The sequence below is a fragment of the Chiloscyllium punctatum genome, chromosome 2 (assembly GCF_047496795.1).
Source record: "Chiloscyllium punctatum isolate Juve2018m chromosome 2, sChiPun1.3, whole genome shotgun sequence".
NCBI lineage: Eukaryota > Metazoa > Chordata > Chondrichthyes > Orectolobiformes > Hemiscylliidae > Chiloscyllium > Chiloscyllium punctatum.
Genome location: NC_092740.1, coordinates 127,140,014 through 127,167,433, shown reverse-complemented (window position 1 = coordinate 127,167,433; position 27,420 = coordinate 127,140,014). Strand labels below are relative to the sequence as shown.

Sequence of the window (27,420 nt, the reverse complement as noted above, 5' to 3'; positions counted from 1 at the left end):
ATTGTCATGGGAAACTTAGGACAAATTTGGTATTGGGGGAGTAGGATAAATCATACAGACAGTGATGTACAGCACGGAAAGAGACCCTTCAGTCCAACTTGTCCATGCCAATCAGATATCCCAACCTAATCTAGTCCCATTTGCCAGCACTTGGCCCATATCCCTCTGAACACTTCCAATTCATGTACCCATCCAGATGCCTTTTAAGTGCTGCAGTTGTACCAGCCTCCACCACTTCCTCTGGCAGCTCATTCCATATATGTACCACACTCTGTGAAAAAATTTCCCCTTCGGTCCCTTTTTATATTTTTTTCCTCTTGCCCTAAACCTATGCCCTCTAGTTCTGGAAAACACTTCAGGAAAAAGACTTTGTCGTTTTACCATATGCATTTCCCTCTTGATTTTATAAACCGCTATCAGGTCACCCCTCGGCCTCTAATGCTCCAGAGGAAATAGCCACAGCCTAGTCAGCCTCTCCAACCTGGCAACAATCTTTTCTGAATCTTTTCAGGTTTCATAACACCCTTCCTGGGAAGGAGACCAAAATTGCATGCAATATTCCAAAAGTGGCCTAACCAACATCCAGAACAGGTGCAACATGACCTCTGACCAATAAAGGAAAGCATACCAAATGCCTTCTTCACTATCCTATCTACCTGTGACTCTACTTTCAAGGAGCTATGAACCTGCACTCCAAGGTCTCTCTGTTCAGCAACACTCCCTAGGATCTTAACATTAAGTGTATAAGTCCTGCTAAGATTTGCTTTCCCAAAATGCAGCACCTCACATTTATCTAAACTAAACACCATCTGCCACTCCACAGCCCATTGGCCCATCTGATCAAGATCCAGCTGTACTCTGTGATAACCTCCTTCGCTGTCCACTGCATCTCCAGTTTTGGTGTCTTCTGCAGATTTACTAACTATACCTTCTATGTTCATATCCAAATCATTTATATAAATGATGAAAAGTAGTGGACCCAACACCGATCCTTGTGGCACTCCACTGGTCACAGGCCTCCAGTCTGAAAAACAACCCTCCGCCACCCTCTGTCTTCTACCTTTGAGCCAGTTCTGTATCCAAATGAATAGTTCTTCCTATATTCCATGAGATCTAACCTTGTTAATCAGTCTCCCATGGGGAACCTTGTCGAACGCCTTACTCAAGTCAATATAGATCACGTTCGCCGCTCTGCCCTCATCAATCCTCTTTGTTACTTCAAAAAACCCAATCGTGTTTGTGAGACATGATTTCCTTTGCACAAAGCCATTTGACTGTCCCCAACCTTCCAAATACGTGTAAATCCTATCTCTCAGGATTAGCACTGCTGCCTCATAGCAACAGGGTCGCAAGTTTGATTTCCGCCTCAGTTGACTGTCTGTGTGGAGTTTACGCATTCTCCCTGTGTCTGCGTGGGTTTCCTCCGGGTGCTCTGGTTTCCTCCCATAGTCCAAAGATGTGCAGGCCAGGTGAATTGGCCATGCTAAATTGCCCATAGTGTTCGGTGCATTAGTCAAAGGGAAATAGGTCTGGGTGGGTTACTCATCGGAGGGTCAGTGTGGACTTGTTGGGCTGAAGGGCCTGTTTCCACACTGTAGGTAATGTAATCTAATCTAAACTTGCCCGCCACCGACGTCAGGCTCACCGGTCTGTAGTTCTCTGGCTTGTTCTTACCACCTTTCTTAAATAATGGTACCATGTTAGTCAACCTCCAGTCTTCTGGCACCTCACCTGTGACTATCAATGATATAAATATCTCAGCAAGGGGCCCAGCAATCACTTCTGTAACCTCCCACAGTGTTCTAGGGTACACCTGATCGGGTCCTGGGGATTTATCCACTTTTATGCGTTTCAAGACATCCAGCACTTCCTCCTCTGTAATTTGGATATTTTTCAAGATGTCACCACCTATTTCCCTACATTCCATATCTTCCATGTCCTTCTCCACAGTAAATACTGATGCAAAACACTCGTTTAGTATCTCTCCCCCCCCCCCAAAAATCAGCGGCTCCACACAAAGGCTGCCTTGCTGATCTTAGAGGGGCCCTCTTCGCTCCCTAGTTACCCTTTTGTCTTTAATGTCTTTGTAAAATCCCTTTGGATTCTCCTCAATCCTATTTGCCAAAGCTATCTCATGTCCCCTTTTAGCCCTCCTGATTTCCCTCTTAAGTATACTTGCATTTACACTCTTCTAAGGGGTCACTCTATCTCTCCTATCTATACCTGACATATGCATTCTTCTTTTTCTTAACCAAACCCACAATTTTTCTCGTCATTCAGCATACCCTACACTTACCAGCCTTTCCTTTCACCCTAACAGGAATATACTGTCTCTAGACTCTCTCATTTCTGAAGGCTTCCCATTTTTTAACCGTCCCCTTCTTTGTGATCACTGCACCCAATCAGCCTTTGAACGTTCTTGCCAATACCGTCAAAATTAGCCTTCCTCCAATTTAGAATTTAAACTGTTAGATCTGGTCTATCCTTTTCCATCACTATTTTAAAACAAATAGAACTATGGTTGCTGGCCTCAAAGTGCTCCCCCACTGACACCTCAGTCACCTTCCCTGCCTTATTTCCCAAGGGTAGGTCAGGTTTTGCAGCTTCTGTAGTAGGTGCATCCACATACTGAATCAGAAAAGTTTCTTAGACACACTTAATAAATTTCTCTCCATCTAAAATCTTAACATTATGGCAGTCCCAGCCTACGTTTGCAAAGTTGAAATTCCCTACCATAATCACCCTATTATTCTTACACATAACTGAAATCTCCTTACAAATTTGTTTCTCAATTTCCCTCTGACAATTAGGGGGTCCATAAATACAATCCCAGTAAGGTGATCATGCCTGTCTTATTTTAGCTTGTCCCATGATGAACACAGTCAGCTGAATCCTCAGCAACAAACCCAAACAAGCAGACAAAATGTGCCCACAAACCCTAGCCACTCTTCCCTACAAAGATATCTCAGAAATGACTGCCAGACATCTCTGACCTCTTGGCATTATGGTAGCCCACAAACCCACCAATACACTAGAACAGCAACTAATGAACTTGAACGTCCTTATACAGAAAACAAGCAAAATTCTAGTCATTTACAAGGTACCTTACAAGAACTGTAACAAACACTACATTGGACAAACAGGCAGAAAACTAGCCATCAGGATACATGAACACCAACTGGCCACAAAAACCCATGACCCACTCTCCCTAGTATCCTTACATACAGATGAGGAAGAACACCATTTCAACTAGGACAACGCCTCCATCCTAAGACAAGCCAAGCAGAGATATGTACGAGAATTCTTAGAAGTGTGGCGTTCTAACCGGAACTCTTATCAACAAACACATTGACTTAGACCCCATTTACCACCCTCTGAGAAAAAGAACAGGAAATGACATCACCAACCGAAGGAAACCTAAACACATAAATAGAAAGCTCACCAAGAGCTCATTGATGATGTTACCAAGAAAAGAAAGATTAACTGGGGAGGGATTAGACAACCTTGGCTGACAAAGGAAGTCAGGAAATGTATTAAAGAAAAAGAGAGATCCTATAAAGTGGCTAAGAACAGTGGGAAATCAGAAGATTGGGAAGGATACAAAAGCCAACAGAGGATAACAAAGAGTGTAATAAGAAATGAGAGGATCAAATATGAAGGTAGGCTAGCCAGTAATATTAGAAATAATAATAAAAGTTTCTTTCAGTACATAAGAAACAAACGACAGGCAAAAGTAGACATTGGGCTACTTCAAACTGATGCAGGGAGCCTAGTGATGGGAGATAAGGAAATAGCAGGAGAACTTAACAAGTACTTTGCGTCAGTTTTCACAGTGGAAGACATGAGTAATATCCCAAAAATTAAAGAGTGTCACGGGGCTGAGTTGAGTATGGTTGCCATTACGAAAGAGATAGTGCTAGAAAAGTTAAAAAGTCTTAAAATTGATAAATCTCCTGGCCCCGATGGGATACACCCTAGAGTTCTGAGAGAGGTTGCTGAGGAAATAGCAGAGGCATTGGTTGAGATCTTTCAAGAGTCACTGGAGTCAGGAAAGGTCCCGGATGATTGGAAGATGGCTGTAATAACCCCCTTGTTCAAGAAAGGATCAAGGCAAAAGATGGAAAATTATAGGCCAATCAGCTTAACCTCGGTTGTTGGTAAAATTCTAGAATCCATCATTAAGGATGAGGTTTCTAAATTCTTGGAAGAGCAGAGTCTGATTAGAACAAGTCAACATGGATTTAGTAAAGGGAGGTCATGCCTGACAAACCTGTTGGAATTTTTTGAAGAGGTAACAAGTAGGTTAGACCAGGGAAACCCAGTGGATGTGGTCTATCTAGACTTTCAAAAGGCCTTTGATAAGGTGCCACACGGGAGGCTGCTGAGCAAGGTGAGGGCCCATGGTGTTCGAGGTGAGCTGCTGGGATGGATTGAGGATTGGCTGTCTAACAGAAGGCAGAGAGTTGGGATAAAAGGTTCTTTTTCAGAATGGCAGCCGGTGACGAGCGGTGTCCCGCAGGGTTCGGTGCTGGGGCCACAGCTGTTCGCATTATATATTCATGATTTGGATGAGGGAACCGGGGGCATTCTAGCGAAGTTTGCCGATGATACGAAGTTAGGTGGACAGGCAGGTAGTACTGAGGAAGTGGGGAGGCTACAGAAGGATCTAGACAGGTTGGGAGAGTGGTCCAGGAAATGGCTGATGGAATTTAACGTGAGCAAGTGCGAAGTCTTGCACTTTGGCAAAAAGAATAAAAGCATGGACTACTTTCTAAATGGTGAGAAACTTAATAAAGCCAAAGCACAAAGGGATCTGGGAGTGCTAGTCAAGGATTCTCTAAAGGTAAACATGCAGGTTGAGTCTGTGATTAAGAAAGCGAATGCAATGTTGTCTCTTATCTCAAGAGGGTTGGAATATAAAAGCAGAGATGTACTACTAAGACTTTATAAAGCTCTGGTTAGGCCCCATTTGGAGTACTGTGTCCAGTTTTGGTCCCCACACCTCAGGAAGGACATACTGGCACTGGAACGTGTCCAGCGGAGATTCACACGGATGATCCCTGGAATGACAGGTCTAGCATATGAGGAACGGCTGAGGATACTGGGATTGTATTCGTTGGAGTTTAGAAGATTAAGGGGAGATCTAATAGAGACGTACAAAATAATACATGGCTTTGAAAAGGTGGATGCTAGAAAATTGTTTCTGTTAGGCGAGGAGACTAGGACCCGTGGACACAGCCTTAGAATTAGAGGGGGTCATTTCAGAACGGAAATGCGGAGACATTTCTACAGCCAGAGAGTGGTGGGCCTGTGGAATTCATTGCCACGGAGTGCAGTGGAAGCCGGGACGCTAAATGTCTTCAAGGCCGAGATTGATAGGTTCTTGTTGTCTAGAGGAATTAAGGGCTACGGGGAGAACGCTGGCAAGTGGAGCTGAAATGCGCATCAGCCATGATTGAATGGCGGAGTGGACTCGATGGGCCGAATGGCCTTACTTCCACTCCTGTGTCTTATGGTCTTATGGTTACTTAGTATGGTGACGAAACATCTGAAAACAAACCTTCCAGCTCAGCAAGCAAACTTGCATCCAAAATGTGGGTGCCAAGAAATGACAATTTTAATTATATCTGTGTTATCTAACTAGATTTTTTACAACAGGGTGTCCTCCAAAAACTTTGGCTCTTTTTGTTAACATTTATTATGAGGATGGTTACACTGGTGAATTCAATTGTTTGAGTTCATAATCTGAGACCATCTGTTAAAAACAATCAATCCTGAAATATTTTGTGTGATGGGGCAAAGGTGGCATTGTGTCACACCCAAAGGCTCAGATTTCAATCCATTTTACTGGCCAAATAAAAGCAAAATGCAGCAGTTGCTGCAAATCTGAAACAAGCAGAGAATGCTGGAGAAACTCGGAAAGTCTCTCTCCAACTGTAGAGAGAGAAAAACAAAATTAGAATGTTGAGACTGTTGTGACTTCAGAACTGAAGTATCACATCAGATTTGAAACATTTACTCTATTTCTGTCTCCACAGAGTGCCAGATCTGCTGAGTTTCTCCAACATTATCTTTTAGTTATTGACCATGTATGTGTGATCACTTAAAGCTTTTCCTCATCCTTTATCTTGAATATAATTTACTGAAGACCTTGTATTTTGTGAACCAGTTATGTGGTGAGTGTAACTGCAGAAAAGCTACCCTCTAATGGTACAGGCGTTTTCCTCCAGTTGGATACTTGCCTTTTAATTTGAATGAGAAGGTTGAATACAGTCAAAGAGTGAGGAATCAATGGTGGTTGCTTACATAAAACTGCAGAGTGTAATGACTCCCTCTTCTGTTTCATCCATAGGACATAACCTCCAATTTGAATGCAGTAGAATCACGCATTACTGAATTTTCTGAGAAACAGAGACTTCTCGAGCGCAAAGATAATGAACTGAGAACAAAGAAGAAAGAGCTGTTGGAGATGAAGAGCAGGCGAAGACAATTGGAACAAAAGATCAGCACAAAAAATGATAGGTATGGGCTCTGCATTATACTGTTTGCAGAACATTTGCTTAACCTATATCCACCCACTAATCTCTGTGTACTCAAGATATTAATGATGTCCATTCATGTGTGATACAAAGAAGGTGGAGATTGTACACTGCTTGAAATATTTAAAGAAAACTGCTTACTATTATGAGCTGCCAAGTTCATTTACACAGGAAATTGGTGAAACCACGTTTCAAGTACTGTTTTGACCTCCTTATTTAAGAAGCTAGTAAATGTGCTGGAAGACCGTTCAAAGGAGATTCAGTAAATTGATACCCAGAGGACTAGGTTGTCTTACAAGAATAGGTTAGATGGGTAGGCATATTTCCATGGCATTTAGAAAAGCAACGGGCAGCTTGATTAAAGTTCATATGATCCTGAATGGCTGACTTAATAAGATGAACATGAAAGGAAATTTCCTCTTGTGGGTCAGTGTATAACTGGAGAAATTGCCTAAAAGTTAGGATGACCCCTTTTAGGATAGAGATGAGAATTTTTTTTCTTAGCATTGAGTGACTTTGGAACACCATTGCCTGAGAAGACAGTGGAGGGAACGTCATTGAATATTTTTATTGAAGAGCTTCTTGATAGGGAGGAGAATCACAAGTTATTAATGGTAGTTGGAAATATTGAATATGAAACCGATCAGCTGTAATCTTACTGAATAACATAGCAGGCTCAAGGGACCAAATGACCTACTTCTAATCCGTATGTTCGAGCAAATTTATTTATGTAGACAGATGTTTATGGTGGCCTTGCCTATGAGAATAAAATTTTATTACCATGGTGTGATTTAATTAGAGATTAGTGGCAGAGCAATATAAGCTTGTAGAATGTGAGATTTGCATGGTTTTTTGTGAGTAAAGATCAAGCAGTAACATTTTATTGAGCAATTTAGTGAGAAGTGTTCTTACATTATTCTGCATGTGAAAAGTGAATCCCATTTCGAGAGAATAGTTTTTGTATCAGGATTAGACAGGTTAGCATTTGAATATTCCTGAATTTCACAGTCCACTTGGCTGCTTAAAATTATTGTGAATATTTCTTTATTATATCATTGAATTGCTGACATTAATGCAATTATGTGATTGCTGCAATTTCAACTAAAAAAAATTAAAATTCTGGAGTCTATTTTCATTGTGACCATGTAAATTGTATTTTATATTTATTTGTCACAGTGGGTAGGTGATATTGCTATTTTTATCATTTTGGTCTGTTAATCTCTGATGTGAGACTGCCTCCAAACATACTTCAAAAACTGTGTACCTATCTCAAATTTTCCAAACATTGTGCAAAGTAAACTTTCAGTTGCGCAACATTCTTAAAAATAAATTTTGAGTCATATAAACTGTGGCACGGAGTTTTAAAAAATTTGTTCATGGGGGATGGGTATTGCTGGCTAGCTCAGCATTTATTGCTCTTGAGAAAGTGCTGGTGAGCCCACTTTTTCTATTTTATTTACCATATTGTTTTTGCTGGCTTCATTAGCCAAATATTGCTTGCTCTTCTTGCATTCTGCATATGGGTGATGTGCTGGAAACTATCTTACAGCTGAAATTTTATTCTGTTGAATTAGTGAATCAAGTCTAGGTTCAGCTTCATTATCTTTTGGACCTTTGGAAAGAGGACTGTTGCACCTTTTGGATTTAAAGATAACCGAGGCAGTGATGATATACAAATTAAAACATATTCTAAACTTTGTTTAATACTTCTGCATGAACTTTTAATTTTCTAATAACTTGTCAAATATGAACCTGAAGGAGATTAGCGATGAATGTCATTGGAATAGGAGACTGTTGGTCAGCAACTTTAATGACAGTGGGTTACAAATTGTTATTTTAGTCGTCTCTGCATAGTGCATGACTATTCTATAATTATTCCCACTTCCTACAGACTAGAGGGGTAGCTGTGATCACCTGCATGGGTCCCAGCTATGCTTGCCTCTTTGTAGGTACCATCTCCCACCTTTTCCTCCGCTACGTTGATGAATATCAGCTCTACCTTGTGCTCCCATGAGGAGGTTGAATATTCATCAATTTCACCAACACCATCCACCCTGACCTCAAGTTAATGTGGATCAGCTCCGACACCTCCATCCCCTTCCTGGACCCCTCTGTCTCACTTTTCGGCGATCAACTAAACATGGGCATCTACTTAATATCCATCGACTCCCACAGCTACTTCATTACATCCAGGTCAACAGTGCCCTCCTCAACCACATCTCCTCCACTTCCTACACCTCCGTCCTCAAACCCCATCCCTCCAACAGCAACAAGGATAGAACCCACCCTGGTCCTTATCTCTTTCCCTCCACCCACCCCCACGAATCACGAATCTCCGGATGCAGCGCATTATCCGCTGCTATTTCCACCACTTTCAGTCAGATCCCACCAGCAAAGATACATATTTCCCTTCCCACCCTTATCTGCGATCGGCAGAGATCATTCCCTCCACAACTCCCTTCCACACTCAGGACCTTCACTTGCCACCCCGAGATGTGTAAAACCTGTGCCCACATCTCCTCTCTTACCTGCGTCCCAAGGATCTAAAGGATCATTTCAAATCCAGTGGAGAATATCCTGCGCAGCCACCTACTTCATCTACTGCATCTGTTGCTCTCGGTGTGATCTCCTCTACATCGGGGAGGCAGGTCACCGACTTGCAGAGCAGTTCAGGAAACATCTCTGGGACTCGCACAGCAACCAATACCACCACCTTTGGCCAACCTCTTCAACTCCCCCAAAGATGTGCAAGTCCTGGGCCGCTTCCACTGCCATATTCACCCGCCAGCTGGAGGAAGACAACCTTATCTTCTGCCTTGGGATCTGCCATCCACACAGCACCAATATCAACTTCATCAGTTTCCCAATCTCCCCACTCCCCAACTTATCCCAGATGCAATCCTCCAACTCGGCACTGCCCTCCTAATTGTCCATCCTCTATCCCGTCTGTCTGCTCCACCCTCCCCACTGACCTATCGCAACTTACTCCCATCTCCCTCCAACTGTCACCTTCCCCTCAGCCCCCTTCCCCCTCATTGCTGATGAAGGGCTTATGCCCAAAACTTCAAATCGCCTGCTCCTCAGATGCTGCCTGACCTGCTGTACTTTTCCATCGCCACACCTTTCGGTGATAACTACTCTGTAACAGAAAGCAAAGCAGATGAGGATGGTCTTCATTCAAAGATAGGTACTGGAAATGCTTGAATGCTAAGAGAAGCTGCCGTTCTCCCCTTATTTAATAACTTGTTCTTAGTCTGAAGCAGATGGAGATGGACGCTATCAACATTGAAGAGGAAGAACAAAAAGCTAATGCTAAAATGAAGGCAATCCAAAATCAAAAGGCCAAATTAGTCTCTGAATTAACACAGCTTATTAAGGTAAGTATTACAACATTTTATCTCATTATCTTCATAAAAATCTGTCGATTCCATAACCCCTTGATTCAGTTGAATGAGTTCCCTTTAGCAAAATATGCTGGAATTTATTTTTTGTGTAATTTTTTTTGTTCTGAAAATAACAATCAGTGTCTTGACAAAAATATTTAGCTGTATAAGTAAATGCAAATCCGTATTGCTTAAATGAAAAATATTCAAGGCCGTAAAGAAATTCAGTGTAAGCAGAAGCATTTTTGTATACACATTAGCTTTGGATACACGTTTAAGTGCTGTGCCTCGATTTTAAAGTTCTCTTTATTGTTTTCTAATCATTCCATTGCCCCCTCATCACTCCATATTTCTTTAACCACCTCTAGTCCAAAAACCTGAGATCTCTGTCCCTCTCCAATTTTAGCCTCTTGTAATTTTTGATTTTCACCACGCCATCTTTAGTTGCCTAAACCTTTAAATTGCCCCCTAAACCTCACCACACACTTCTGTTTTAAGGTTTTCTGATAAGATGAATGTTCCTTTACAGTTCCGTTAAATCTGAGAGCTCAAAGACGAGTAGGAGTGATGAGAGTGCATTCATGTGTTGAGGTAATGTGTGTCGATTCGAGTTGGTTGGTGGGGTTGGAATATTTGAAAAGTAAATTCATAAGACCAACCAACTGTACAGTTCAGAAAGAGACCAGTTCGGAATATAAGAACTGGAGTAGGCCATTCATCCTGTTCAGCCTGACCTGGCATGCTCATGATCATGGCTGATTGGACACTGCCATGTCTTTTACTCATTCTCATAACTCCGTTGTACTTTGGTAATCAAACATCTATCAGTTGTTACTTGAGCATACTCCAAAGATTGACCTTACACAGCCTTCTGTGGCAGAGAATTCCAAATGTTCACAACCTTCTGAGTAGTTGGTGCTGGGCCCTCTACTTTTTGTCATTTACATAAATGATTTGGATGCGAGCATAAGAGGTACAGTTAGTAAGTCTGCAGATGACACCAAAATTGGAGGTATAGTGGACAGCAAAGAGGGTTACCTCAGATTACAACAGGATCGTGACCAGATGGGCCAATGGGCTGAGAAGTGGCAGATGGTGTTTAATTCAGATAAGTGCAAGGTTCTCCATTTTGGGAAAGCAAATCTTAGCACGGCTTATACACTTAATGGTAAGGTCCTAGGGAGTGTTGCCGAACAAAGAGACCTTGGAATGCAGGTTCATAGCTCCTTGAAAGTGGAGTCGCAGGTAGATAGGATAGTGAAGGCAGCGTTTGGTATGCTTTCCTTTATTGGTCAGAATATTGAGTACAGGAGTTGGGAGGTCATGTTGCGGCAGTACAGGACATTGGTTAGGCCACTGTTGGAATATTGCGTGCAATTCTGGTCTCCTTCTATCGGAAAGATGTTGTGAAACCTGAAAGGGTTCAGAGAAGATTCAAAAGGATGTTGCCAGGGTTGGAGGATTTGAGCTATAGGGAGAGATTGAACAGGCTGGGGCTGTTTTCCCTGGAGCGTCGGAGGCTGACTGGTGACCTTATGGAGGTTTACAAAATTATGAGGGGCATGGATAGGCTAAATAGACAGAGTCTTTTCCCTGGGGTTGAGGAGTCCAGAACTAGAGGGCATAGGTTTAGGGTGAGAGGGGAAAGATATAAAAGAGGTCTACAGGGCAACTTTTTCACACAGAGAGTAGTATGTGTATGGAATGAGCTGCCAGAGGAAGTGGTGGAGGCTGGTACAATTGCAATATTTAAGAGGCGTTTGGATGGGTATATGAATAGGAAGAGTTTGGAGGGATATGGGCCGGGTGCTGGCAGGCGGGACTAGATTGGGTTGGGATAGCTTGTCAGCATGGACGGGTTGGACCGAAGGATCTGTTTCCATGATGTACATCTCTATGACTGTAAGTAAAATCCTCCTCATCTTGGACAGAATTATCAGTAAAGACTAATATTACATTAGCCTTCCTAGTAGTTGGCTGCACCTGCATATCAGCTTTCAGTGGCTTATTGACCAGGATACCCAAATTCTATTGTACATCAGCACTTTCCAATTCATTCCGCTCTTTGTGGCTGTGCTGGCCCTTTTAAAAGAATAATCCACTTCTCTGCAGTATCCTCATATCCCTACAGTTGTTTTCTTAAGTATTTATCCAGTTTCTTTTTGAAAGTTAATATTGACCCTGTTTCCACCGTCCTTTTTGGGCAGTGCATTCCAAACCTCAAACACTTCTTTAAGAAGGAAGTTTTCTTCATTGGCTTCTTTTGGTTGTTTGTCAGTCTCCTTAGATTTGTATCCCTCTGAATTTTGAACCTTCAACTACTGGAATTAGGCTGCCTGTATGTGCTTTATCTAAGCTATTAATAGTTTTAAACGCCACTATGAAATCTCCTTTTATTCCCACTGGTCTAAGGAAAACTGCCCCAGTTACTCTGGTCTATCCTCATAATCGTTGTCCCTCGACCCTGCAATCATTCGGGTGAATCTTAGCTGTACCCACCCATTCCAAAGCCTTCACATCCTTTCTACAAGGTGGTACTCACAATTATGCACAGACCTAAAATTCAAGAGGATATAATCAGCTCTTCTTGATATACAGAGGATTTGCCATCATTGAATCCCCAATTATTAACATCCTGAAGGTCACTTGACCAGAGTTTTCACATACTACTGTGGCAACAAGGGTAGGCCCTGACTCCCCAAAGCTTGCCTGCAACCTATTAGCCACAAGTCAGAAGTTTTTTTGGAGTATTTATTATTTCCCTGTTATAGCTGCAAGAGCATTTGAAAAGCTTAACACCATTCAGGGCTGTAGTGATTCAAAATGGCAGCATGTCACCCTCACGTAGCCAGTCAGAAGTAGGCAATAAATGCAAGCCTTCCCAATGATGCCCACATCCCATGGATAAATAAAAAGCATTTTATAAAGGTTTAACATAACTTCCTGTGTCTTGCAATCTGTACCTCTCTTTATAAAGCCCTCATACGTACATACTTTAATACTTGGGATTTTTTTTTGTTCTTATTTTAAAGTTTACTTCCTCCTCCTCCTCTTGGCTAAGTCTCTTTACCAGCTGGATAACCAATGCTCAAATTGTCCATGCATTGTAATTATCCAAAAGCCAGAGTTACATATCCACAGCTAACATATCACATTTGTGCTGAAATCATGTACCCTTGCTTCACAATTTATCGTGTGATGTTGAATTTCATGTTGAGAATGTGTTTATTTTGCCAAGTTCTCACCTCTGCAAGATTGGTGGGAATTTTGGACTGGCCAAGAATGGAGAACTTTGATTAAAGTTGCAGCATTTTCTTTCCAGACCTGCCTCACACTGAACATGGAGAAAGTTGGCTTTGTTCTTGAAAACACGTCATTGACTTATCAGAAGAACCGGCTGGAAACTGAACTAAAAGAATCGGCTGTGGAACAAAAAATGAAACAGGTACCATTTTGAATTCTGTTCCATTAAGTTATAGGGAAGAAGAAAGGACTGCAGATGCTGGAGATCAGAGTCAAGAGTGCGGTGCTGGAAAAGCACAGCAGGTCCTGATGACGAGCTTATGCCCAAAACGTCGATTCCTTTGTTCCTCGGATGCTGCCCGACCTGCTGTGCTTTTCCAGCACCACACTCGACCGTAAAATTACAGCATAGAAGCAAACCATTCAGCTCAACTGGTCGGTATGTGCCACTCGAGAATCGTGTCACCTCAATGCTTTCCCTAAATAAAAATAAGTTCAATATTGCAAGTTCATAACCAGAAATGTACTCTACTTGCTGTTTGACTCCATTCCAATTCATGAATCCTCCATTCAGGCAAAAATATCTGACAAAACACTCGGTTTTTCAGATGTTGGCTTTGAGGGTAGTGTAAGGAAGTTAAATTCACTTATTAGGGTTTAACTCAGACCATAAGACATAGGACCAGAAATTCGGCCATTCAACCCATAGAGTCTGCTCTGCCATCCAATCATGACTGCTCAGTTTCTCAACCCCAACTTGTTCCCACTGTGTGAACTATGCATGTTATTATATAGGTTATTGTTAATTAAAGAATAACTGATTGTAAAAATACAGTTAGTAAACCTAGTGTGTACAAAAAACTTTTATGCCAGTCATTTAAGCTTAATTTGAGATTCATGTGCCTCTTTGTATATATAGCTGTAATTCAAGATTTTTGAATTTTATATTCCCTTATAGTGAAATTAAGTAGCAAAACCAGTTGCATTTTCAGGAAAAATTATATGCTGTGAATTAATGGGGGAATGAATTGATGATGTCAGCTATTTTAAAAATGTGATTTATGTGTGTTAAGTATTTGATTTAAAGGGCTCACGAGTGAATGGATCATGCAAATACTTTTGTAGTCTCTAGTGTTCTATTGGCAAACATGATCTAAAACTGAGGGAACAACAGAGAATTCCTTGACTGGATAGTTGCTGCCCAAGTAACTTTATAAATGGCTGCTTTACTCTCTGATTAAATCTTTCTGAATCACAGCAACAGTATGTAGAGTTGGATGAGAAAAAGCGACGACTTCTAAATATGTGTAAAGAGCGCATGAAAGCAGCCAGAGAGACCTGCGACCTGGATCCTAATGAAAGTGACATCCCTTCGGAGCTGATGACAGTAAGGAACGATGAAGTGCTGAACTATAGCAAATTGTGGCTGTACCACTTATCTACCTGAAGTGTTTATAGGCCTCAGCCTGTCATGATGTGTTATGTGATGCATGCCTGTTAATGGGAGTTCAAGAATTGCACGCTGAAATATAGATAAATATAAAGTGCAATTAATTGTTTCCACTAAGTGGGATAATGGCTTAACCTCGTGCCAAACTAAATCAGGTGCAAATCTGCTGGCTTCTAGCGTATTCAGTTCACCATGTGTGAATAATTAAAGCAGTAATTATCTTTAATTATTCTGTTGATAAAGATGTAGTGATTTCTTTGATCGCAAAAGTGTGATTGCAGAAGCAAAAAAATTAGGAATCGTCATTTACTTTGAAAACTCATATAGGTGTTGCTTTAATATTGAAATTGTGGGTGGTGATGACAAATTTTAAATTGCAGTTGTGCACATACTAATGTTCTGGAAGAATATTACTCTGGGATATTGGAATCTTGCTTCAGGATAAATAAACGTCAATGCAAGTAAAGGAACTGGAATGCAACTGTGAATTGTCAATGCAGTTTTTATCTTGAAAGTAATCACTGTTGTACACATGAAATGGAAATTATTGGATCTTATTATACTTAGTCACATTTATTATTGAATACACAACAGTGAATGTGCTTTCTGAAAGAGTAGGGATGGGGTTGGACAGTGGGACAGAGTATTGGAAGATCTATGTGGCTCCTTTGACCAGGGTGGATACAACATTGTGATTCATCATTTCACTGTTGCTTTCCCCTATAAACACAGGGTGGCTGCAGTTAATCTCTAATCCCATTGCTTTTGCTGTGAATAGTTGTAAAGGCTGTTATTGAAGAATGCTGTTTTGCAAATAAACTCATCAAACCTCATTGTAACTGACTGCTTAATCTATTATTGAACATTGGTATTTATGTTTAACTTGTCATGAAGTTAGAGTGAGCCATTTCAATCTTTGGTGATCTGTAAGTGTGACTACCTTCTCTCTGTTGTAGGCATTTCAAAGTCTTCCAAATTCACTGGATGAAATAGATGCTTCGCTTAATGAAGAAAGATCAAGAGCGTCCTGTTTCACTGGCTTGAACTCTTCAGTAAGAGTGTTGATTTACTTTTTTCAGCAGAAACGTGATCAGATGCTTTGAGAAGTAAATGCATTCATATATGTTGAGAGCATTAATCCTGTATCCCTTCTGTGATTTTCCTAAGTTTCAGTTGAAGTAATAATATTGGTACTCCCGTATGTGCATCAATGGGGGAAAGATAGGTTTCCATCATAATTTAAGATACAGATGTTTATGCAAAAATAAATTACATTAATATAGCACCATTCTATGTCTTAGCATATCATGAAATGCTTACAGACCATTAAATACTTCGCAAGTGTAGTCACTATTGAAATGGAGAACAACACAGCAAAAAGAACAAAAGAACTACAGGTGCTGGAGATGTGAAACAAAATCACAATTTGCTGGTAAAACAGAGTGGGTCTGGCAACATTTGTGCAGAGACAGCAAAGTTAATGTTTCGAGTCCAATGATTCTTCGTTAGAACTGATAGCTGTGAGGAAAAAGTAGTATTTATGCTGAAGATGAGGTTGGGTGTGAGGGCAAGAGGTGAGCAGATAGGTGGAGAAGAAGACCAGAGAGGGGTTGAGAGATACGAAAGGGGGTACTTGCAAATGAGGTGATTATTGATAGTAGGACAAGACAGAAGAGAAGCTGGACAAGTCATAATGAGACCTGAGAGTAGAAGAGAATGGGTAGGCTGTGCTCAAAGCAACCCATGTCCTGTAATAATATGCCTGACCGTGTGAATGGATTCCCTATATTAAAAGTAATTCATGTCATGGCAGTTCTGGGTGTCGGAGTGGGCTTTAAAAAAAGGACAGAACTGTGCTTTTAAGTTATTGAACTCTGTGTTGAGTCTGAGAGGCCAGAAATTAGATGTTGTTATTTGAGCTTGTGCTGAGGCTCACTGGAACATTGCAGCAGGCCTGTGATAAAAAAGTTTGGCATGGGTACACTGATGTGATGAACAGAAAACTGGAAGCTTGCGGTCATGTTTATGGATGAATTTGTACACCAGGTTCCACAAACTTCAATCACATAAATAAAATTATCTGTTTCAGGTATTGGTCAAAACATTTACTTAGAAACTTGAGTCCAGTCAGAAATATTTAATTCAGATAAGTGCATCATTATTACATTCAGAATATCCAAAGGGAACTATTATTGCTAGCTGTATAAATTTCCTTTCACAGGAGCTGAGAATTATGCTATGTGGTAACTTAATTAGAAACATTTGCTAAGGTTGTCTGCAAATCCAAGATGAACACTGTCCTCAAACTGCCATGATAGTAACATATTGAGTTATAGAGATGTACAGCACAGAAACAGACCCTTCGGTCGGACCCATCCATGCTGACCAGATATCCCAACCCAATCTAGTCCCACCTGCCAGCTGGCCCATATCCCTCCAAACCCTTCCTATTCATATACCCATCCAAATGCCTTTTAAATGTTGTAATTGTACCAGCCTCCTCCACTTCCTCTGGCAGCTCATTCCACACACCTACCACCCTCTGCCTGGAAAAAGTTGCCCTTTAAGTCTCTTTTATATCTTTCTCGTCTTATCCTAAACCTAGTTCTGGACTCCCCCACCCCAGGGAAAATACTTTGTCTATTTATCCTATTCATGCCCCTCATTTTATAAATCTCTATAAGGTCCCCGTCAGCCTCTGATGCTCCAGGGAAAACAACCCCAGCCTGTTCAGTCTCTCCCTAAAGCTCAGATCCTCCAACCCTGGCAACATCCTCCTAAATCTTTTCTGAACCCTTTCAAGTTTTACAACATCTTTCCGATAGGAAGGAGACCAGAATTGCACGCAATATTCCAACAGCAGCCTAACCAATGTTCTGTACAGCCGCAATATGACCTCCCAACTCCTGTACTCAATATTCTGACCAATAAAGGAAAGCATACCAAATGCTGCCTTCGCTATCCTGTCTACCTGCGACTCCATTTTAAGGAGCTATGAACCTGCACTCCAAGGTCTCTTTGTTCAGCAACACTCCCTAGGATCTTACCATTAAGTGTAGAAGTCCTGCTAAGAATTGCTTTCCCAAAATGCAGCACCTCGCATTTACCTAAATTAAACTCCATCTGCCACTTCATGATTCGCTATTTATTTCAATTGATATATTCAATATAATAACTTCTAGGTTATAGATGAATACAAGAGGAGAAAACAAGAAATAGAAAATTTATCAGAAGAGCTGAATAGAAAAAATAATGAACTGGAAGAGTATAAACTGAACATCTCACAGGTAGTTGAAGAAACATTTTATTCAGACCTTTCATTTTTATGTTTGTTCTTAACATCAATGTGAGTCATTCATGTCTTTCTTTGAATTTACTTTATCACTTCCCATAGGCGAAAGAAAAGTGGCTAAATCCTTTGAAACAGCTTGTCGAACAAATTAATGAGAAGTTTAGTGAATATTTCCGCTCAATGCAGTGCGCAGGAGAAATTGATTTGCACACAGATAATGAGGTAGGATGATCTGCATCTGTATTTTGACATTGACATGCCCCCAATAATGTCCCTAATACCACTTATCAAACAGTTCAACTCTCAGCGTAACTAAGTTATCATTAAGTTGTTACCTTCTTGCAAGATGTTGGTCATTGTTGACATGATAATTATAGAACTCCCTGGCCATTTGGGTGACCTGAGACATTTATCAAACCTTTTTATATCTGAAGAAATCACTTATCGCGTTTGGCCCCAGTCATTTGTTCACTGCCATAAGATGATTCAAAACTGACAAACTAAATATGATTTCAGCATATCAGCTTGTTGTTGTTTTTCAAGTCATTGAAATGCATCATGTGATAGTCATTTAGCCCTGTTATTTAACCCTATTTTCCCGTGATAGAAGCATAAACTTCATCATTTGTTTCAATCCCAACACCCTATAGATTATTATGGAAGATAAAGATTTTTGTGTACACAGTTATTTTTGTAATTATTCATGGGATAAAGGCATCATTGGCTGGGCCAGCATTTGTTGCTCATCCATAGTAGCTCTTGAAAATATGTTTGTCTTGAACCACTGCAGTCTATTTGGTATTACGACTCTCACAATGCTATTCAGGAGAGAGTTACAGGATTTTGACCCAGCGACACTGAGGGTACAAAAAAAATCTGGCACTGAAGGAACAGAAACATATATTTCCAAGTCAAGATGCTGAGTGTCTTTGAGAGATAGTAGACAATAGGTGCAGGAATAGGCCATTCTGCCCTTCGAGCTGCACCACCATTCAATATGATCATGGCTGATCATCCTGAATCAGTATCCTGTTCCTGTCTTATCTCCATAACCTTGGTTCCACTATCCTTGAGACCTCTATCCAACTCTTTCTCAATTGAATCCAGAGACTGGGCCTCCATTGCCCCCTGGGGCAGAGCATTCCACACAGCCACCACACTCTGGGTGAAGAGGTTTCTCCTCATCTCTGTCCTAAATGGTCTACCCCATATTTTTAAGCTGTGTCCTCTAGTTCTGCTCTCACCAATCAGCGGAAACATGTTTCCTGCCTCCAGAGTGTCCAATCCTTTAATAATCTTATGTCTCAATCAGATCCCCTCTCAGTCTTCTAAACTCAAGGGTATACAAGCCCAGTCGCTCCAGTCTTTCAGTGTAAGGTAGTCCCGACATTCCAGGAATTGACCTAGTGAACCTAGCATTCCCTCAATAGCCAGAATATCTTTCCTCAAATTTGGAGACCAGAACTGCACACAATACTCCAGGTGTGGTCTCGCCAGGGTCTTGTACAGCTGCAGAAGAACCTCTTTGCTTCTATACTCAATCCCTCTTGTTATGAAGGCCAGCATGCTATTAGCCTTCTTCACATGCTTACCTTCATTGACTGATGTACAAGAACACCCAGATCTCTTTGTACTGCCCCTTTACCTAAATTGATTCCATTTAGGTAGTAATCTGCCTTCCTGTTCTTGCCACCAAAATGGATAACCATACATTTATCCACATTAAACTGCATCTGACCACTCACCTAACCTGTCCAGGTCACCCTGTAATCTCCTAACATCCTCCTCACATTTCACCCTGCCACCCAGCTTAGTATCATCAGCAAATTTGCTCATGTTATTACTAATACCATCTTCTATATCATTAACATATATTGTAAAAAGCTGCAGTCCCAGTACCGATCCCTGCGGTACCCCACTGGTCACTGCCTGTCATTCCGAAATGGAGCCGTTTATCACTGCTCTGTTTCCTGTCAGCCAACCAACTTTGAATCCAAGTTAATACCATGCGCCCTAATTTTGCTCACTAACCTCCTATGTGGGACTTTATCAAAAGCTTTCTGAAAGTGCAGGTACACTACATCTACTGGATCTCCCTCGTCCATCTTCAGAGTTACATCCTCAAAAAATTCCAGAAGATTAGTCAAGCATGATTTCCCCTTCATAAATCCATGCCTACTCTGACCTATCCTGTTACTACTATCCAGATGTGTCTTAATTTCATCCTTTATAATAGACTCCAGCATCTTTCCCACCACTGAGGTCAGACTAACTGGTCTATAATTTCCTGCTTTCTCTCTCCCATCTTTCTTAAAAAGTGGTACAACGTTAGCCACCCTCCAATCCGCAGGAACTGATCCCGAATCTATCGAACTCTGGAAAATAATCACCAAGCATCCACGATTTCTCGAGCCACCTCCTTCAGTACCCTGGGATGTAGACCATCAGGCCCTGGGGACTTATCAACCTTCAGATCTAACAGTATCTCCAACACCAATTCCTGGCAAATATAAATTCCCTTCAGTTCAGGTCCTTCAGCCACTGTTCCCTCAGGGAGATTGCTTGTGTCTTCCCCAGTGAACACAGATCTGAAGTACCAATTCAATTCTTCTGCCATTTCTTTGCTTCCTGTAATATATTCCTCTGTTTCTGTCTTCAAGGGCCCAATTTTAGTCCTAACGATTTTTTTGCCTTTCACATACCTAAAAACGCTTTTACTATCCACCTTTATATTTTTGGCCAGTTTACCTTCGTACTTCATTTTTTCTTTGCGTATTTCCTACTTGGTAATCCTCTGTTGTTCTTTAAAAGCTTCCCAGTCCTCCGTTTTCACGCTTATCTTTGCTATGTTATACTTTTTCTCTTTTAACTTTATATGTTCCTTAACTTCCATCGTCAGCCTCGGCCACCCATGCCTTCTCCTCTGATCTTTCTTCCTTTTTGGAATGAACTGAATGAATCTTCTGCATTTTACACAGAAATATCTGCCATTGTACCTCCACTGTCATCCCTGCTAAGGTATTGCACCATTGAACTTTGGCCATCTCCTCCCTCATAGCTCCATAGTTCCCTTTATTCCACAGAAATATTGTCACTTCCGATTGTACCCTCTCCCTCTCAAATTGCAGATTGAAGCTTATTGTATTGTGGTCACTACGTCCCAATGGCTCTTTCACTTCGAGGTCCCTGATCAATTCTGGTTCGTTGCACCATACCAGATCCAGAATTGCCTTCTCCCTCGTAGGTTCCAGCACCAGCTGTTCGAAGACTCCATCTCGGAGGCACTCCACAAAACCTGTTTCTTGAGGTCCAATACCATCCTGATCCTCCCAGTCTACCTGCATGTTGAAATCCCCCATAACAACTGTAGAAACATCTTTGCGACAGACCAATATCAGCTCCTGATTCAACTTACATCCGACATCCAGACTACTGGAGGCCTGTAGATAACTCCCAAGAGGGTCTTTTTACCCTTAGAATTTCTCAGCTATATCCACACTGACTCTACATCCCCTGATTCTAGGTCTCCCCGCACAAGGGACTGAATATCATCCCTTACCAACATGGCCACCCCACCCCCTCTGCCCGTCAGTCTGTCCTTACGATAGCACGTGTAGCCTTGAATAATCATTTCCCAGGCCCTGTCCACTTGAAGCCACGTCTCAGTTATCCCCACAATATTGTATCTGCCAATTTCCAAAAGAGCCTCAAGCTCATCCATCTTATTTCTAATGCTTTGTGCATTTATGTATAGTATTTTTAATTTGTTACTGCCCTCCCCCTTCCCATCAACTCCTATTTCACTCAACCTTACAACATGTTCCCTTTTTGAGTTTTCTGCCTCATTGATACAGTTGTCTTTCTTGACTTCCCTTGTTTTAACTTTCCCTTCAATTTCCTTCTTAAATATCCAGTCTGTCCCTTCCCCCCGCTACTTAGTTTAAACGTAGCTGTGTTGCATTAGCAAACCTGCCTGCCAGAATGCTGGTCCCTAACCTATTAAGGTGCAAACTGTCTCTCTTGTATAATTTATGCTTACCACAAAACATACCCCAGTGTTTAAAAGAAGAAGAGGAGCTGCAGATGGTGGTGTTCTTGTGTATGTGTTGCCTTGTCCTTCTAGATGGTAGTGGCTGTTGGTTTGAAAGGTGCTGTCCAAGGACCTTTGGTGAATTTCTGCAGTGTGTCTTGTGGATGGTATGCACTGCTGCAACTGAGTAAGTGAAGTAAGTGGTGGAGTAAGTGAATATTTGTAAATCTGCTGTTAAGTGGGCTCCTTTGACTTGCATGGAGTCAAGCTTCTTGAGTGTTGTTGGAGCTGCAGTCATTCAGGAAAGTGTAGAGTGATAGATCACACCCCCAAGTGTGCCTTTGTAGAAGGTAGGCAGGTTTTGGGGAGTCAGAAGATGTTAATCACTGCTCTTGTAGCCAGAATATTTGTACAGCTATTTTATTTCAGTTTGTTTGATTGTAATTCCCAGAATGTTAATAGTGGAGCATTAATCGATGGTAATGCCATTCGAATATGAAGGAGTGATTATTAAATTCTTAGATTCTCTTATGAAGATGGTCATTGCTTGGCACTAGCATGGCACGAATGTTACTTGCCACTTTTCAGACCAAGTAGGTCTTGCTGCAGTTTACATGGGCTTCTTCAGTGTCAGAGGAGTTGTGAATGATGCTGAACATCATGCAGCCACCAGCCAATTTACCATTTCCTAACCTTATGATGGAGGGAAGGCCTTTGAAGCAACTGAAAATGATTGTACCTACGGCACAACCGTGAGGAACTCTAGCAGAAATGTCCTGCAGCTGAGCTAACTGACCTCCCATAGCACAACCTCCTTCCTGTTATACTGAGTATGATGATAACAGCAGGTCAAGCAGCTTCAGAGGAGCAGGGGTGTCAACTTTTGCAGTCAGGACCTTTCATTAGGACTGAGTATGACTCCAGTCAGTGATGAGGTCTCCACCTGATTCCCATTGATTCTGGCTTTCCAGTAAAATACCTAAAGCTTGAAGAAAATCAGTTTGTATTCCCTCACCAGTTGCTGTAACCTGTGGTCCTTAAACCTAGTAACTAATAATGATTGTTCCTTCATATTCACTGGCATTTCCATAGATGAATGCTCAAATGTCAGCATCTGGGAATTACCTTTAGTTTACAGTTAGTGCACCAATTGGCCGTGTCTCCCAAGAATGGAAAAGAACCCAAGAAAAGAGATTGATGAACAGAAAATCCTGGCAAGCAAAAGGATCATCTCAGCAAATCCTTTGAAAGGTGCTGTCCAAGGAGCTTTGGAGCATTTCTGCAGTGTCTTGTGGATGGTATGCACTGCTGCAACTGAGTTTGGTGGAGTTAGTCAATATTTGTATTGGGGTGATTGCACTGCTTTCCCAACTTTTTCACCTCCATCTGTAATGCATTTGTCTGTTTGTGTCTCTACATACATATGTGTAGGGTTTCTTTAATGGGAGTTCTGTTCTGTGAAAGAACTGTTAGAATGGAAGTAGGACTTCATGGTTTTGAAGGTAACCTATCAGAATCTCCACTCAGAAATGCCAATCACCCTTTTTTTTTTGTTTAAAAGAAATGTGACAATCTTGTGAGATTGTCACTCCTTGGAAACTCCAGTCTGTTTCTAAAGTATGATCCCATGAGTATGACGGTGGCTGATGTTTAGTTAGTGTGACACAACCCTTCCAATTTTTGCACTAGCCCCCATATTTTGGTAAGAAACACTTGGCAATGTTGACAGGACTGAGTTTGTCATTTGTTTCTGGTAGCTAGATTGATGCCAAGTGGTCCATCTTTTGAGATGTTATAGTAGTTATAGATTTCTGGTCCATTTTAGACAGCTGTTAAGGGTTATATCTGTGGGTATGGAGTCACAAGTAAGCCACGCCAGGTAAGAAAAGCAGCATATCTTTAGTGATCCAGATCATATTTTCGATAGTATTTGGATTCTTTGTCATCATTAGACATTTAATTCCAGATTCTATTGCATTCACCATCTGCTGTGGTTACAAGAATTTTACCTTGGTCTTTGAGTTATCTGGCCATTGACAAGTATTGGTCTGCCATCACCTCCCTAATCTAATGTTCTTGCTGATCTATTATGTTCTTGACAATTGTTTTATGATCTCGGTCCTGACCAGTATACCTCTTTTTCTAAAAAAGACAAAATCCAAAATCCTAGTTACTGAAAGAATAAAACCAGAGAATTCCATAGTTTAAAACAGAAGACATTTTGCTATGCAAGAGTCAAAGTAAACGAATGATACTAAAGTCACTATCTTTATTCTAAAACTAGAATCAACATGAATTAACAGGCAAATGTTAATCAATTATAAACTATAATTTAAATGTTAAATAGCAGATACAGTTAAGAAAGATCTTATGAATTTAATCAGTGGTCCACCCATCAAATATGTTATCAGTCTCAGTTACAAAGTCCTTCCGGTGTCTAGCTACTTCTCAAAGAATTTCAGAGTTTCCTTCTAGGATTTTCCCCGATCTCCAGCTGACAACTGTGTCCAACCAATTTGGATACGCCCATCAACAAAAGGGACATGCCTGCAGAACTACCTCAATTGTGTTTACAACAGCCTGGATAGCATACATCACCAGTTTTATCTTCAAATAACAAGTCAAGCAGGAGAGACAGTATTTTTGACTAGCCGTAGCTTCTGGATTCCGATTCCATCATTTTCAGCCTCCCTGCACTGTAACACTCAATAATCATCAGAGCGCTGATAGCTGTGTCTCTTTTTAATGATTTCAACTAATTTCAGTCTGCCTTGAAGTCTTGTTTTTCTAGCTCTGTTTCAGTCTTTGTTTCCTTGAAATCTAGAAGGGTCAGTTTCCCAATTCAATTTATTTATTGTCCTGTCCTACTGTCCTCCTTCAGTAACGTCTTAGATATCTTGTTTCACAATGCACGCACAAAAATAAGTGAAGAAGCATGAATGAGTCATCCTGAGCAACGCCATCTATGAAATTGTGCGCATGCATATTAATCTGTAAAGTATCCTGGGAATGAGCAAGCATTAATTACAAATCCACAAGCCATTTAAGTGCAAACATGTGACGTATTCCAATAATAAGTATACATGAGTCATGTAAAATTAGGCTTTCCCCTTGATTGAGTAGAAGTAAACTCTGAATCATCTCTTGCTTTTTGTTTAAATGTTGTTTGTGTACCTTTTAATATTGATTACCGCTGCAATGGAAACACTGGCTATTTATTCTGTCATTTGATCTAGACGCCTTTCATTGTAGCTACTGATGGTGATTGCAACTATTGTATTTTTTGCACTGTGCCTTGCTGTATCCTACCTGAGTGAAGAACAGGCTTTTTATTGTATCAGCGCACATTGAATATAGCTTTCCTTTGTTTTCATTTACATTATGTCATTTTTGTGGGTTCTGCAAACTTATTTCTCCAGTTACTGGTTGCAAATGGCCATATTCCTTCCAATTTATCAATGAAAATTGAGGTGTGGCCTTCATTGTGGTTCAGGATAGTGGCAGAGGAGGGATCCTGAGCTCTTCCGCTCTGACCACTTTTCTTTATTTTGTTTCTTGCTTTTTCCTTTTTTAGTTTTTCAATTATTCTTTTCTCTACTTACCTTCTGGAGGGAGCTCGGTCATGGAGGCAGTAACAGTGGTGGTAGCTGCTAAGGGTTTTGGCTTTTGTGCTCGGGCAGGGTTCTGGCAGTCGGCAGCATCATGGGAGCAAGCAGTCTTTGGTAGCCGGCGGTGAGAATGGGAGCAGGCAGCCTGTGGTGGCTGGCAATGAGAATAGGAGCGGGCAGTCCATGGTGGCTGGCGGCGAGAATGGGAGCAGGCAGCCCGTGGTGGCCGGCAATGAGAATGGGAGCAGGCAGCCCCTGGTGGCCGGCAATGAGAATGGGAGCAGGCAGCCCCTGGTGGCCGGCAATGAGAATGGGAGCGGGCAGCCTGGGACGGAGGCAGGTTCGAGCCCATGAGGAGTGCAAGCCTAACATGGCCTGGCACTTGTTGTGTTCAACTGTTATATGTTTTTGTTTTTCCATCTTTTAGTAAGAAGGGGTGTAACTTTTAACACTACTCGTGAGGAAATGTGACAATAGACCTAATTCAAATTAATTCAGTTCATTTGGTTCAGCAGCAAGAAAACCAAAGTCAATTTCAAACGGTGTGTGTCAATTTCAAACGGTGTGTGAGAGCTGCTACTTTTCAGTCACTTGTCTAATATTTATCGTAGCAACATAGTTTTGGAGTGCTCCCATGAAAACTTTTGAGACATTTTCCTACAATGTAGGTGAGAGCTTTTAAACCGTGGGTCAAGTACTGCAGGTTTGGTGTCAGAAAAGATTAATTTTAAGATAATCAGTGCAGTTATGCAAAATATAAGTATACAGCTAATGAAACACCTCAGTCCTGTTCATTCTTGTTTCCTACAGGAAGAATATGATAAGTATGGCATCCGAATCAGAGTGAAGTTTCGCAGCAGTACTCAGCTCCATGAACTCACCCCACATCACCAGAGTGGCGGAGAGCGAAGTGTTTCTACAATGTTGTATTTAATGGCTCTACAGGAATTAAATAGATGCCCCTTTCGAGTAGTAGATGAAATCAATCAGGTAATTTTATCATCAGTGTTCAGGAAATATATTGATCAATAATGCTGCATAGTTCAAGTGGCAAACAAAAGCAAAAACAATCCATAAGAATTGTCTTTTACCAACTTCCATTGCTTAATTTCACCTAACTGCTTCTATAAAGTAAAAATTTCAATGTAAAAAAGCATGTTGGCGTTTCTATGAACAACGTGTGGCAGAGATGTGTGACTCATTTACCTTTTGTCATGGCAGGGTATGGACCCAACCAATGAGAGGAGGGTTTTTGAAATGGTGGTACGGACAGCTTGCAAAGAGAACACCTCTCAGTATTTCTTTATCACACCCAAGGTACATGGCTACGCTTGTGAATGCCCTCCTCAGAATGACATCTAGCTAGCATCAGAGTACATGTCTATACCACAGACAGCACCATAAATGGCTAAAGCTCAATAACTGGGTGACAAGTAGCTAAATGTTACAATTTATGATTCTGTAAAAACATGAGCAACAGTCTATCTTGCAACTTGAAGGAATGGAACCCTCTTTCTCCTCATCCCCTGCTCTGCCCATTTGATTGGAGGACTTACCTTTATGGACACTGCTTTGCTCTTGAGCTCATATTATAAGGCTTCCCTCACTTAACTTAAATTTTATTTTTTAATGAACCTTGAATGCTTCTTTCCCTGAAAAGGCCTTATGGAATTGGTGGAAGGATTGTGAGCTAGAGGGTGTAGTTTTAAGGTAATTGATAAAATGGTGATGCTAAGAGAAACGTTTTATGCAACACTTGTTTAGGATCAAGAATGCACGGCCTGAAAGTTTGGTTGAGGCAGACTCACTCATGCCCTTTTAAAGGCAAAGTAGATCATTACGTGAAAAATGGAAACTTGCAGGGATATGGGATAA

At 41.2% G+C, this 27,420-nt stretch overlaps 1 protein-coding gene across 3 annotated transcripts in view; it reads left to right on the top strand.

Moving 5' to 3' along the window:
* Positions 1–27,420, top strand: part of smc5 (structural maintenance of chromosomes 5) — a 62,570-nt gene that overhangs the window by 32,936 nt on the left and 2,214 nt on the right. For 2 of the 3 annotated variants that reach the window (XM_072588279.1, XM_072588286.1), the window contains 9 exons: positions 6,353–6,522; positions 9,793–9,916; positions 13,245–13,367; positions 14,424–14,552; positions 15,572–15,667; positions 17,798–17,902; positions 18,010–18,129; positions 26,356–26,535; positions 26,767–26,862. In XM_072588279.1, the coding sequence (XP_072444380.1) occupies positions 6,353–6,522; positions 9,793–9,916; positions 13,245–13,367; positions 14,424–14,552; positions 15,572–15,667; positions 17,798–17,902; positions 18,010–18,129; positions 26,356–26,535; positions 26,767–26,862 (1,143 nt within the window). The remainder of the gene's footprint in view (positions 1–6,352; positions 6,523–9,792; positions 9,917–13,244; positions 13,368–14,423; positions 14,553–15,571; positions 15,668–17,797; positions 17,903–18,009; positions 18,130–26,355; positions 26,536–26,766; positions 26,863–27,420) is intronic. The other variant, XM_072588294.1, reaches the window with a different exon arrangement.